Source organism: Macaca nemestrina, chromosome 6 (assembly GCF_043159975.1).
Source record: "Macaca nemestrina isolate mMacNem1 chromosome 6, mMacNem.hap1, whole genome shotgun sequence".
Taxonomy (NCBI): domain Eukaryota; kingdom Metazoa; phylum Chordata; class Mammalia; order Primates; family Cercopithecidae; genus Macaca; species Macaca nemestrina.
In genome coordinates, this window is record NC_092130.1 from 95,798,555 (window position 1) to 95,811,878 (window position 13,324).

The window sequence follows — 13,324 nt, forward strand, 5'->3', positions numbered from 1 at the left end:
TGTATGTAACATGTATGATTACTATGCATGCATTAGGGCCTCATAAATATTCATAAGATTATCCTATAACCTACTAAATGTATATGTATGGCTCATTTATGGGCATAAATCTCAGCCTCTCCCTTTTTCTCTGAAGTGCTTGCTTTTGGCTTTGGCCAGAGGCTCCAGCCTGCAGACTGTAACCCTTTATAAGAAATAAAGATATATTTTTTTCTAAATGTATACATTTCATGGTTTTGACAATGTAGAAAAATGAGGAAAAGACTTAAATGAAGAAACCAATGAGATTTCTGAATATTCAAGAAAGGTGAAGTTTAATTTGCATATAGGCATAACCTACACCTCACCTGGCAAGTGTTAGGCCACAGCACAAACCCCTCTGTCCAATCACAGGTGTCCACAAATTTGCAAAGTAACTGGACGCGAACAATATGCTTCTCAAACTCACACACATATTCGTCCATCGCACACACACTCAAATGATAAAGAAATACATTGAAATCCTCTACAAGAGAGCTGAGCATAGTAATCAGATTACCTCACATGCGGACAGCACTTTGCACTTTACAGTCTAATCCATTTGGTCCTCACAATAGCCCTGTGAGGTAAGCAGCACAGAGATTACTATTCACACCATTTTGCAGAAGAGGAAACTGAGGCTCAGGGATGTATAAACACCAGCCTAAGGTTTTCCAGCTGGAGACTGAGCCTAGGACTCAGGGCTGGGATGCCCAGGTCAGCTCTCTTTCATAACTGATTTCTAGTGAAAAATGAAATGAGCTGTGTAAAAACCAACATCATTAAGTATAATAGAACTATTATTTTCCTTGAGCAGATCAGACCAAGTACAGTCAATCCTAATGTTAATATCATGCTGCATGATGAATAATTTTCTGAATCGTTCATGTGTTTATTCCTACAACAAAATGACTGTTTCCCATTTTGGCTCTGCCTTGTCTTAATTTTAAGTCACCAATGGCCGATGAGAAATGGCACACTGATTAGATTTCATTAAGTCTTCTTACCAGAATTACATGGTGGTATCTATAATAGAGCCATTATTTAAACTTACAGTCTGATTTCTTACTGAAATGAAAATGATTCTTATTTATTGATTCCCTCTGGCTGTGGACATTAGCCTGGCTCTACCCTTCAGCCATAAATAGGATGTTCTCTTTTATGCCATTTCAGTAGTTGTAAAAATAATACATTTTGCAATTGTATTTTTAAAAACCTTTATACTTTCAAGTGAAGAGATTTTTTTTCAAGGGGATAAAATCAAACTTTGAAGAAAAAAAAAAGCTAAGTAAAATCTCTTGCTTTTAAATAAAAGTTATTTTTATTGGGAATAATCCCTGTATTGCATTACTGCTTTTAGTTAAGAATTTTAAAGCTGCCCAATCACTGCTGGCCCAAAAGCCTCGTCGTATGCAATAACATGAGAGAAAGGGCGCCGATCCATCATTACTCACTCCACATGGGACCATAATGGATTTTTCTCTTCCAAGTGATTCAGTTTCTCTGAGTTTCATTTGTTTATAAGTAGTACTTTCAGACGTACTGCAATTTAACACACAGTAATAGGACTTGGTGTGAGAGCCACTTGAAAATATTGCAATGGCCGTTTAAAATTCCCTCTTTAAATTCCTTCAGAAAAACACTAAGGAAAAGTGACAACGCTTTACTTCATGCCTGAATCTGTCAAATAATATATTGGATTAGGTAAGAGATTTGTCCCTGTAGCAAAACTAGATGTCTCAGTTAATAACCAAAGGCATCGCCTAAAAGCTCCAAGATAATTCCGTTGACAGTACAAAATGTGGGCATTCATTCGAAAGCCTGAAATTGGATTTTACTTCTGATTTTCTAGGTTAATTTTACAGTATACATGTTCGCTACTTGGTTGTTAGAGGTTGACCTCCCATCTCCTCTTATTTATGGACTAGAGGCAGATGCAGCTGGGAATGCCGGCTTTGTGTGTAGGCAGAAGAGAACGGGCACTTTAACAACACTGCAAATTGCTCTTGGGGATTTTTAATTTAACCAAATTGAAGGTGTTTTGAAATGTGCATTCCTCTCCCAGCTGGCACACGAATAGTGCAGGTCATCAACAGACACTCCCTCAGAGGCGGAGCTCTCTCTCTTGCTCTCTTGCAGCTCCAGGAAGGCTGCAGACTCCAGAAAGTGGTGTAATTCTCAAACAAAAATGTGAAGGGCTAGCGAGTGGCGCACCCCTGCAGTCCCAGCTGCTTGAGAGGCCGAGGCAGGAAGGTTGCTTGCGTCCAGGAGTTCGAGGCCAGCCTGGGCAACATAGTGAGACCCTGTTTTTCAAACAAACATAAAACCCCCTAAAAGTCAGCATAGCAATCGGCAGTGCCTAATATGATCACTGCGGGGCAGTTCCAACATCCTGCAGGAAATAGGTGCAAAAGCTTTGTCACTAACTGAAAAGCTGTGATCCAAAAGGGAAGGAGCATTTGGAAACTCCTGTCTTATTTTTTGTTAATAAGAATGGCTGCAGCGTCTCTGGAACATTTGGGTCAAAGAAATGAGCCCAGACTTCCACAAAAAGCACACGCAGAACCATCCTTTCCCTCTGAAGGACTCTAGCAACTCCACGGCAGATAGAATGCATCAACCTTTCCATGTGTTTGGCCTGAAACTAGTTTGTGTGTGGTCCTCTCACAGATTTGTCACGGTTTTAGTTCACCTTTCAGGACTATGCTTTTGAGCCAAGAAAGCTAACCTTTACTTTTCTTCTGCAAGACCTCGAGGTGTTTGGTGCAACTGATACGTATTATTTCAAACCCTCAGCTTCTGAACACTGAGAAATAAATCACAAGTTATGCGTTGTTAGGATCCAAACAGCCCATGCTTCTCATCATGCATCAAGATGCGTCAACCTCTTATTTGAAACTAAAGAGAGCAAACAAGCAACTTTAAAAAAGAAAAAGAAAGCATCCATAAGGAACCCTCCTTGGGTTGAGTGCTACACTGTTGGCTAATGTGAACTATTGAAAATATTTTTGGAATGGTCTTCAAATATTGTATTTTCTTTTACTTAGTTGATATTTCACTATATAGTTACATACAGAGATGGCGCTTACCATGCAGAAAATGTACATTCTCTACCTCTATGGTACATTACCAATGCTAGCTCTTCCACTGGGTCTTAAGAGCCAGCAGGTGGAATTTATTAGTCAGCTGTTAGCTCTAGCAACATAATTAAAGTGCAAGGAAAGAGGGAAAACAGCCAGACAGATCAATTTTTCATTGTCAGCATCAGTAAGTTTCATGCCGCTAAGAGAAAATGTCAGGTGCAACAGGTTCAGGGAAATAGAACTATATTTTTTCTCTTCCTTCTTTTAAAGCAGCAGTCTCCCTGAGAAGAGAAGAGGGAGGTAAACAATGAGATAGCCCTATTTCTTCAACAACTGACAATCTCGGGAAAAGTAAGGTCACTTCCCCAGCCTCGGGTAGCAGGACTAACCCCTGCATTTGGTTTTGTAATATAAGAGCTGTTCGGTGGTTGGGTCCATTTCCCATGCACTTATAATACTCTCAGAGATCTCTCAACATCATTTTGTAAAGAAAGAGATCTATGAACAGCATATGGAAGTGTGGGATTTGAAAAGAAAATTTCACTGAACTGTTTTTAAAAAAATACAGCCAATGTTCATAGTAAGCCTAAAAAAGGTGTGTAAATAAGAATAGATTCCTGCAGTACTATGAGCGGGGAAAGAAAACAAGCAAAGCAAGGTGCAGAGATGATTTTTAGGTATAGATTTTCACTCAGCACTGAAACCCATGATTCCCCACAGCACTTGGTGGCCTTCTGTCTGTTCCACAGTTTTGTCGGTGAGATGGACGTGCACCTTCTTGCAAACTGCAGCTGCCTCTCCAAGAGGGTTGGCGGCTTAGGACCAACAGTCTCAAGGAAAAGCTCCCGACCCACCTCAGCCAGCCACTGTCTGGAATCCTCTGGGGCACAGCCTACTGCCTTTAATTAAGGAAATGTTACATACAAATCCATTTGTGTTTCATTCTTTCTTTCCTATCCCGTTGCCTAAAGACTGGAAAGCCAGTTTCAGAAGGTACCATTCCTCACATAGAAATATTTAGAATGCACTGAAAACCATGCACATGCTGTAGACTGAAATTGCTTATGTGTTGGTCCATCTCTGTAGAGGAAGTGTCAGCTTTTCTGTGAAGCTTATACCAAAAGGAAATGTAATGGAACCAGTCAAATCCTAGAAGATTGGTAGGTGTGCCCAGGCCAGTATAGTGCCAGAGAAACATCACAGGTCTTTTTCATGGATCCTTGTCCCTGAGTTCTAACAGAACACGGACAGAGTTTAAAATTTACCAATTTACCTGCTTTGTTAAAATGGCAACTACCATCTCCCATCTAACATTCCCTTACGTAAAACGTGCCACCAGCTTTCTAAATAGCCATCTTTCACCTTCCCACCCAAGTTTGAAGCATCTGTCTTTGACCCAAACAGCTGGGTTTCTCTCTGAATGGAGACAGAATTCCAGTCTGGTTCTATCTTCTTTGGTGGAGAAAGGAGACTGGCTTCGTGCTGTACCATGTGAGGCAAGGCATACACAATTCTGTCTGTCCTGCTTTCCATGAACATCCCGTGGACTCAGGGGCAAGGCCAGATCTTCAAGCAGGGAGTCGAGGTTCAATTTTTAGTGACAGCTCATATAGCGTATCTTCATCTATGATAAGGTCTTTGTCAAGCAAGTACTGTGTGACCTGAAAAAAAAGGGAAGTCCCAGCTTTTACCTCTTTCAGATACCACTGCGTACATTTTCTGAGGGAATCTAACACAATTCAATATTTTCTCTTAAACGCCTAAAAATCTTATTTGACCAAAAATCTCAAAAATGTTTCCATTGTTTTTTTTTTTTTAAAAAAAGCAAACATCTCTAGTCCTCTCTCAACCCCCAATTCCAGGTTCCTCCCTCAATAAAAACTACTGCTACTAATTGGTTTGTGTTCTCCCAGTTGTTTTTCTATGTCTTTATAGAGATTACATGTAGTTACAGATATCGTTTCCCCCCCCTAAAAATGGCATCACGGTGCACATTTTATTCTGCTTTCATCTCTTAATGATAGGTCGGAAAGAGCTCCCTATGACAGTAGATAGAGCTCTAACTGCTATACAGTATTAATAGTGCAATATATTGGAGCTTATTTAATAATCTCATATTGATGGATGTTGAGTTGCTGTCAATACTTCACTGTTACACAAAGTTTCGGTGAATTCCTTGTTAGCATGCTTCCCGGTGTGCATGCGTGAATACTCTGCCAGGCTAGGGTAGACATCAGAAGTGAAAGGAAAGCAATTGACACTAGAAATGAAAATGTTGGGGCATGGGGGATTTCCATGAAAACATTTCTTTAGTTTTATTGAAATATAACACACAAAAGTGAAATGAATAGTTTGATCCATTTTGACAGATGTATACACCATGTAACTTACATACATTTCATGATAAAGAACAATTTCAGCATCTCCCAAAGTTCCCTTATGCACCTACCCAGTCAGTCTGCTCTTGGAATCAAGCACTGCCCTGGTTTCTATCACCACATATGAGTTCTGTCTACTTTGGAACCTCATATTGATGGAATCATACAGTGTGTACTCCTTCATGTGTGGCTTCTTTCACTCAGCATAGTGCTTTAAGATTCAGCCTTGCTGTGGCCTGTACCAGTAGTCTGCTCCCTCTTATAGCTGACTATTCCATTGTAGAGATGTACCATAATTTGTTTATCCATTCATCTGTTGATGGACACTTGAGCTCTTCTCAAATAGAGGCTATTATTTAGAAATGTTATGAACATTTTATACAAGGCTGTTTATTTTTTTTTGAGACCCAGTCTTGCTCTGTCGCCCAAGCTGGAATGCAGTGACACGATCTCAGCTCACTGCAACCTCCGCCCCCTGGGTTAAAGCGATTCTCCTGTCTCACTCTCCTGAGTATCTGGGACTACAGGCATGTGCCACTATACCCGGCTGATTTTTTTTTTTATTAATAGAGACGGGGTTTCACCATGTTAGCCAGGATGGTCTCGATCTACTGACCTTGTGATCCACCCGCCTCGGCCTCCCAAAGTGCTGGGATTACAGGCGTGAGCCACCGTGCCCGGCTATACGAGGCTTTTGAGGAGGATGCTTTCATTTTTCCTTTGGATAAATACCTAAGAGAGAAATTGCTAGGTCCTAAGACAGGTGCTCATTTAACATTTTAAGAAACTTCCAAATGGCACAGTTTTGCAAAGTGGTTGTTCGGTTTTATTCTCACCAAAAATGGTAAGAGTTCCAGTAATTGAATATACCAATTTTTAATTTTAACTGATGATGGAAAATGACCTGCAACGCTTCCAAACCTACAGTATGTGACAGTACCTGTTTTCCCATATCCTAAGCAAGGTTTGATATTATCAATCTTTTAAATTTTTGTCAATCTCATAAGTGAAAATGATGTCCCACTGTAATTTACATTTTCTCTCTTTACTAGAGGAGTATTTAAAAAATATTTATTGGCCATTTTGTTTCTTCTGTGAATTAATTATTCACAGGTTTACGAGTTGAATTGTTTATGCTTTTCTTATAGACTATAGAAATGCTTTTATTCTGTTTCTTTGTTTTATATGTTGCAAATGTTGTCTCCTTGTCTACTGCTTATATGTTGACTTAAATAATTGTCCTCTGTCATATAGAAATCCTTAATTTTCATTAACTTTATCAAGCTTGGCTTTTACAGCTTTTGCATTCTGTGCTTAAGAAGGTCTTTCAAATCCAAAGGTCATGAATATTTTATCCTTTATTTTATTCAAATAATGTAAATACTTCTTTTTAAACTTAGGTAATGAACTTATCTGGAATTTATTTTTGTGAATGGCAAGATGGAGAGCCAAAATTCCTGTTCTATTTATTGAATGGTCAGTTTCTTTCTGGCACTTTCTTTGAGTGCCTTCTTTATCTCGTAGATTTTCAGGTAGACTAAACACACACATGGACTTTCTTCTGCCTCACTGGATTCGCACTGCCAGGCCAGTAGAGTCCTACCTTATTTACTCTCAGTTTAGGATATGGCCATAACTGGTAGGGAACACTCTCCTTTACTATTCTTATTTACCAAAAAGTTCTTGTCTGTTTTTGGTCTATCTATGCCTCCATAACAGTTTCAGGATAAGTTTGTCAAGTTCCATGAAAACCCTGTTGGGATTTTGACTAGGACTTCAATGAATTTATAGATTAATTTGAGGACGATGGATCTCTTTACAATAGTAAGTATTTTGATCCATGAATATGATACAACTTTCTCCTTATGTACTTCAGTACATAAAGGTCTTACATATTTCCTGTCCCACTTAATCCTAGGCATTACAGATTTTGTTGCTATTTGGATTGAGATTTTTTATATTACATTTGAATTGGTTATTGCCAATGTGTTGAAGATTATTGGCTTTTTCATGTCCAGTTGCTATACTCCCTTAATAATTCATCAGTTTTTCTCTTGGGTTTTCTCTTGGATAATTTCTCTTGGATTTTCTAGATCAAATCATCTGTGAATTATAGTATTTAATCTTTACCTTTATGATTTTTATACCTTTTGCTTCTTTTTATTGCTTCATTGCCATGGTAAATTTTTTCCTGTTCAAAACTGAATAGTAGCAGTGATGGTCACAACTGTGTCTTTTTCCTGACTTGAATTAACTAATTCAAGAAACATTTATTATCTGCTATGGTCCAGACACTGTGCAAGATGCTGGGGCTATGATAATAAACACAGTAAGTCTGACTCTGACCTTCATGGATATCATGCATGTGCACATAATCACACAAATAAATGTAAAATGGTGACTCCAGCAGTAAGTGCTAGAAAGGAGACTTAGATGGTGCAATACAACCTTAAAAGAGTGGAGTGAGGTTTGGGAAAGTTAGGGAAGTCTTCCTAAGTGATACTTAAGCTGTGTACAAGTAAACTGTGCAATGAGGAAGAAAGGTACTCCAGACAGAAGGAAGAACATAGGTAAAGGCCTTGTGGCAAACAGAAATAGGGCAAAACCTAGGGGCTATTAAAAGAAAGTGTGTCTCTCACTGTTGGAGAAGGAATTTACGGATAAGCAAATGTGGGGAGAGGGCTGGAATGATTCACATGGTAATAGAATAGAGTTGGGGGCATCAGTATATTTAGCTTAATACAAATACTGATGGTTACATAGAGACATACTTATAAATATGTATAAGAGTGTGTGTGTATGTGTGTGTGTGTGTGTGTATATATATATATATATGAGTTAGTATACACACATAGATTCCTGTGCTCTGTCAGCTGATACCTGCATAACACAAGCATATCTAAAGTCCATATCTTGGTTGCTGAAACCATTCTCCAAAAAAAGGAACTAGAGCTTTTGGCAGAAATAGCTGAGTCTAGAACTGGGGCAAATTATAAAAGATGAGTCTAGAGCATCTTTTTATTTCTACCCCCCAGAGTCAGGGTGTTGCTCTGTTGCCCAGGCTGGAGTGCACAGGCTGGAGTGCAATGGTACGATCTCAGCTCACTGTAAACTTTGCCTCCTGGTTTCAAGGGATTCTCCTGCCTCAGCATCCCAAGTAGCTGGGATTACAGCTGCCTGCCACCATGCCTGGCTAATTTTTGTAGTTTTAGTAGAGACAGGGTTTTACCATGTTGGCCAGGTTGGTCTTGAACTCCTGACCCCAGGTAATCTGGCTGGCTGGGCTCAAACGATCCTCTTGTCTTGGCCTCCCCAGGTGCTAAGAATATAGGTGTGAGCCACCGCACCTGGCCTGGAGCATCTTATACTATCAGAAAGTTAAGAAAGTCCTCAAAAAAGAAAAAGAGAAAACCCTACATGGATCAGGGTATGACAAAGAAGTCAACTGAAAGAGCACCCAATGGCCAAGCTTGGAACAGTTTCAGCAATAGAATAAAATATTATTGGATGACAATCCTAAGTATTAAATCCATTAGTCCATACTGATATAAGTACATGATTGAATAAATTAATAAATGGAGAAGAAACAAATCTCTTGAGCGAAGAATTCCAAGTAATTTATGTAGATACTTCGTTCTCAAGGAGAGGCAGGCATAATTCTCCACTCCTTAGGTGTAGGGTGTTCAGAGTGACTTCCTTCCCAAGAATACAGGATGAGGAAGGAAGGAAAAAAGAATAACTTTACAGCGGAGACACCCAGCAAACACTGCCTTAGCCAGGCGATTCGAGCTAACATCAACAGTCATAAATTAGGCTGATAATATAACTCCTGATATGATGTGATGAAAATGGCACTTCACCTCTGGGGTCTTCCTTCCAATAACCCATAACCCCAGGCTAACCCTGAGTAAACATCCTACAAATTTCACCAGTGGGCCATCCTGCAAAATACCTGACCCCTGCTCCTCAAAACAGTCAAGGCCACCCAAATTAAGGAAAGTCTTAAAAAACCACACAACCAAGAGGAGCCTAAAGAACCTTGACAATTAAATGACATGTGGTGTCCTGGATGGGATCCTGGAGCAGAAAGAGGATATTACGTAAAAAATAAGGAAATCCAAATAAACAGTGGTCTTCAGTTAATAATAAGGTATCGGCCGGGCATAGTGGCTCACGCCTGTAATCCCAACACTTCGGGAGGCCGAGGCGGGCAGATCATGAGATCAGGAGATCAAGACCATACTGGCTAACACGGTGAAACCCCGTCTCTACTAAAAATACAAAAAATTACCCAGGTGTGGTGGCGGGCACCTGTAGTCCCAGCTACTTGGGAGGTTGAGGCAGGAGAATGGCGTGAACCCGGGAGGCAGAGCTTGCAGTGAGCCGAGATCGTGCCACTGCACTCCAGCCTGGGTGACAGAGTGAGACTCCATCTCAAAATAATAATAATAATAATAATAACAACAATAATGTATCAATACGGGCTCATTAAGTCTAACAAACACATCATACTAATGTAAGATAATAATAGGGCATTGGCCATGAGGCATATGGGAATTTTCTCTACTACCTTCTCAATTTTTCTGTAAAGCTAAAACTATTCTAAAAAAGTAAAGTCTACTAGAAAATGGGGATAAGAGGCCATTTGTGACTGGGATGGAAGACAGTAAGGGGGTATATGATGTGAATTGAATCTTAAGAAAAAAGTAGGGGGCACATAATGCGAGACTTCATGGTCATGTCCAAGATTCTTAATTTTTTTTTATCCTAAGAACAATGGGAAGCCAGGAAAATGTTTTATGTAAGGGAGAAAATAATCCACTTTGCATTTCAGAGAGCTCTACCTAGCTGTGATTTGCAGAATGAATTTTGCATCCTAGAGTGAATGCAGGTAGAGTAGGCAACAGATATTGGCAGCTTGGACCAAGGGTCATGGCAGTGAAGACAAATGGAAGAGGGACAGAATCACAAGAAATATAAGAAGTAAAATCAACAGAACTTGATGATGAATTGATGTTCCTTTTTTTTTTTTTTTTAATCAGACTAGCCAAAGATTTTCTATTTTACTGGTCTTTTCCATGAGCTAGCTTTCAGTATTTTGGATCAACTTTTACTGTTGTTTTCTAATTCAGTAATTTCCCCTTTGTTCTTTATTAATTCCTTCACAGCCACAGAATATTACCTTTGGCTGATGATCTATTCTGTAGGAAGTCTGCTGGAACTGGCGTATCTCTCTGATGATGTGTGATATCTAACAGAGAAAAAAACAAAACAAAATGACAACAAAAGCAGAGAAAGGTATTTCCTGTATTGCAGCACATTCTTCTGAGGCCTCTTCCTGGAAGGGTCAGTCCCTTCCTCCAGTGAGGCAGGTGGAGCCTGCCTGACCATTCCCTATGCTTGGTGCTTTCTTGACCCTCAAGGAGGTACATGAAATGCCAAAAGCAAAAAGATACTGAATTCAAAATTGGGGAACAGCTGGCACTATGTGGCCTCATGTTTGGGAGAGGCAAGCTCTGGGTGCTGTCATCCGTGGGCTCCTTGCTTCTAGCTTAGTGCTTAGAACCTGGCTGTCCAGGCTGGGCACGGAGGCTCATGCCTGTAATCCCAGCACTTAGGGAGGCCAAGGTGGGTGGATCAATTGTGTTCAGGAGTTTGAGACCAGCCTGGACCCAACATGATGAAACCGTGTCTCTACTAATAATACAAAAATTAGCCAGGCGTGGTGTCATGGGCTTGTAATCCCACTACTCGGGAGGCTGAGGCATGAGAATTGCTTGAACCCAGGAGGTGGAGGTTGCAGTGAGCTGAGATCATGCCACTGGCCACTGCACTCCAGCCTGGGCAACAGAACTGTGTCATAAATAAATAAATAAATAAATAAATAAATAAATAAAAGAACCTGGCTGTCCAGCAAGAAGCTTTCAGAAAGTGTCTATCACTAGTCAATCTTAGGAACTCATCCTTGGATTCCTCATCTCCTCGGGGATGCTGAAATGGCTTTGCCAAAAATCTCCTCAATCAATACTTAGGAATATACCTAACCAAGGAATTGAAAGACCTCTACAAGGAAAACTACAAAACACTGCTGAAAGAAATCATAGACAACACAAAGAAATGGAAACACATCCCATGCTCATGGATGGGTAGAATCAATACTGTGAAAATGACCATACTGCCAAAAGCAATCCACAAATTCAGTGCAATTCCCATCAAAATACCACTATCATTCTTCACAGAATTAGAAAAAATAATTCTAAAATTCGCATGGAACCAAAAAAGAGCCCACATAGCCAAAGCAAGACTAAGCAAAAAGAACAAATCTGGAGGCATCACACTACCTGATTTCAAACTATACTATAAGGCCACAGACACCAAAACAGCATGGTACTGGTACAAAAATAGGCAGGTAGACCAATGGAACAGAACAGAGAACCCAGAAATAAATCCAAATACTTACAGCCAACTAATCTTCAACAAAGGAAACAAAAACATAAAATGGGGAAAGGACACCCTTTTCAACAAATGGTGCTGGAATAATTGGCAAGCCATGTGTAGGAGAGTGAAACTGGATCCTCTTCTCTCACCTTATACAAAAATCAACTTAGGATGGATTAAGGACTTAAACCTAAGACCTGAAACTATAAAAATTCTACAAGATAACATTGGAAAAACCCTTCTAGACATTGGTTTAAATAAGGATTTCATGACCAAAAATCTCCTCAATCAGCCCACATCCGGTATTAGTCCCAGTATCTACCTCCTCATCCATCACAAGATTAAAAAGCAAACATTGGACTGGGCCTGTAATCTCAGCACTTTGGGAGGCCGAGGCAGGCAGATCACTTGAGGTCAGGAGTTTGAGACTAGGCTGGCCAACATGGTGAAAACCCTTCTCTACTAAAGATATAAAAATTAGCTGGGCATGGTGGCACGCAACTGTACTCTCAGCTATTCAGGAGGCTGAGGCAAGAGAATTGATTGAACCTGGAGGCAGAGGTTGCAGTGAGCAGAGATCATGCCACTGCACTCCAGCCTGGGCAATAGAGCAAGACCGTTTCTCCAAAAAAAAAAAGGAGAACAAAAAAAGCAGACATTGACTTTTATTACTTAGCCTCTTCTCTATAAACCTCTAAAGCCTTTGAAACAGGCTAATTATGAAATTATACCTACCATTCTCATTTTGGAGAAATTGACAAGGCCTTCCTCAGTGAAGTTTGGTGTTCCTTCTTCAATAAATGCCAGGTCTGTCAAGTACATCCCAAGGTAAGGAACTGCAGGAGGGTTACAACTGCAAGACCAAGAGGCACTGTTCTGAGACTCATTTGAATAAATGTCTATTTCCCTCCCCAAATTAAACAAAGGAGGATTAAAGGATCCTCCTTTGATCCTGAAAAATGAACTCTTTTTATTTCAGTTTCAGAAGCATATTCATGATACGTAGAATTTTAAACACATTTCACAATAGAATAAAATACAAAAATGACAGCCCATGCTTTACTACATGTTTGAAAAACAAAATGGCATGTTCAAACAACAGGATATCTTAGAGACAAATACAAAGCATTTGCTAGCAGTAATTGTTTACAATACTTATAAATTGCCCACACTTCTTTGAGGGGTAGAAGCTTGGAGGAAAACCTCTGTGGTCTTACCTCTTTAAATCAAGCATTCAGCCTTGATGAACTAGATGGAAAAATCCATGCAATGAGAGCTTTGTACTGGTAAAAACTTGTTTTCTGTTTTAGTTGGTTCTTAAATGTTTTAGAAAGTGTAGACTTAACATCACAACTCAGACTAGGGTGAGACACTGTTTTGTTTAGTTTTTAGAGAGAGCTGGGTATA

The 13,324-nt window shown here is 39.8% G+C and overlaps 1 protein-coding gene across 6 annotated transcripts in view; it reads right to left on the bottom strand.

The window, feature by feature from the left end:
- Positions 1-297: 297 nt before the first annotated feature.
- LOC105475059 (Ras protein specific guanine nucleotide releasing factor 2) overlaps positions 298-13,324 on the bottom strand; it is a 266,180-nt gene continuing 253,153 nt past the window's right edge. For 5 of the 6 annotated variants that reach the window (XM_011730009.3, XM_011730011.3, XM_011730008.3 and 2 more), the window contains 3 exons: positions 12,653-12,770; positions 10,662-10,730; positions 298-4,762 (listed from right to left, as the gene is read on the bottom strand). In XM_011730009.3, the coding sequence (XP_011728311.2) occupies positions 4,670-4,762; positions 10,662-10,730; positions 12,653-12,770 (280 nt within the window). In that variant the 3' untranslated portion in view covers positions 298-4,669. The remainder of the gene's footprint in view (positions 4,763-10,661; positions 10,731-12,652; positions 12,771-13,324) is intronic. The other variant, XM_011730010.3, reaches the window with a different exon arrangement.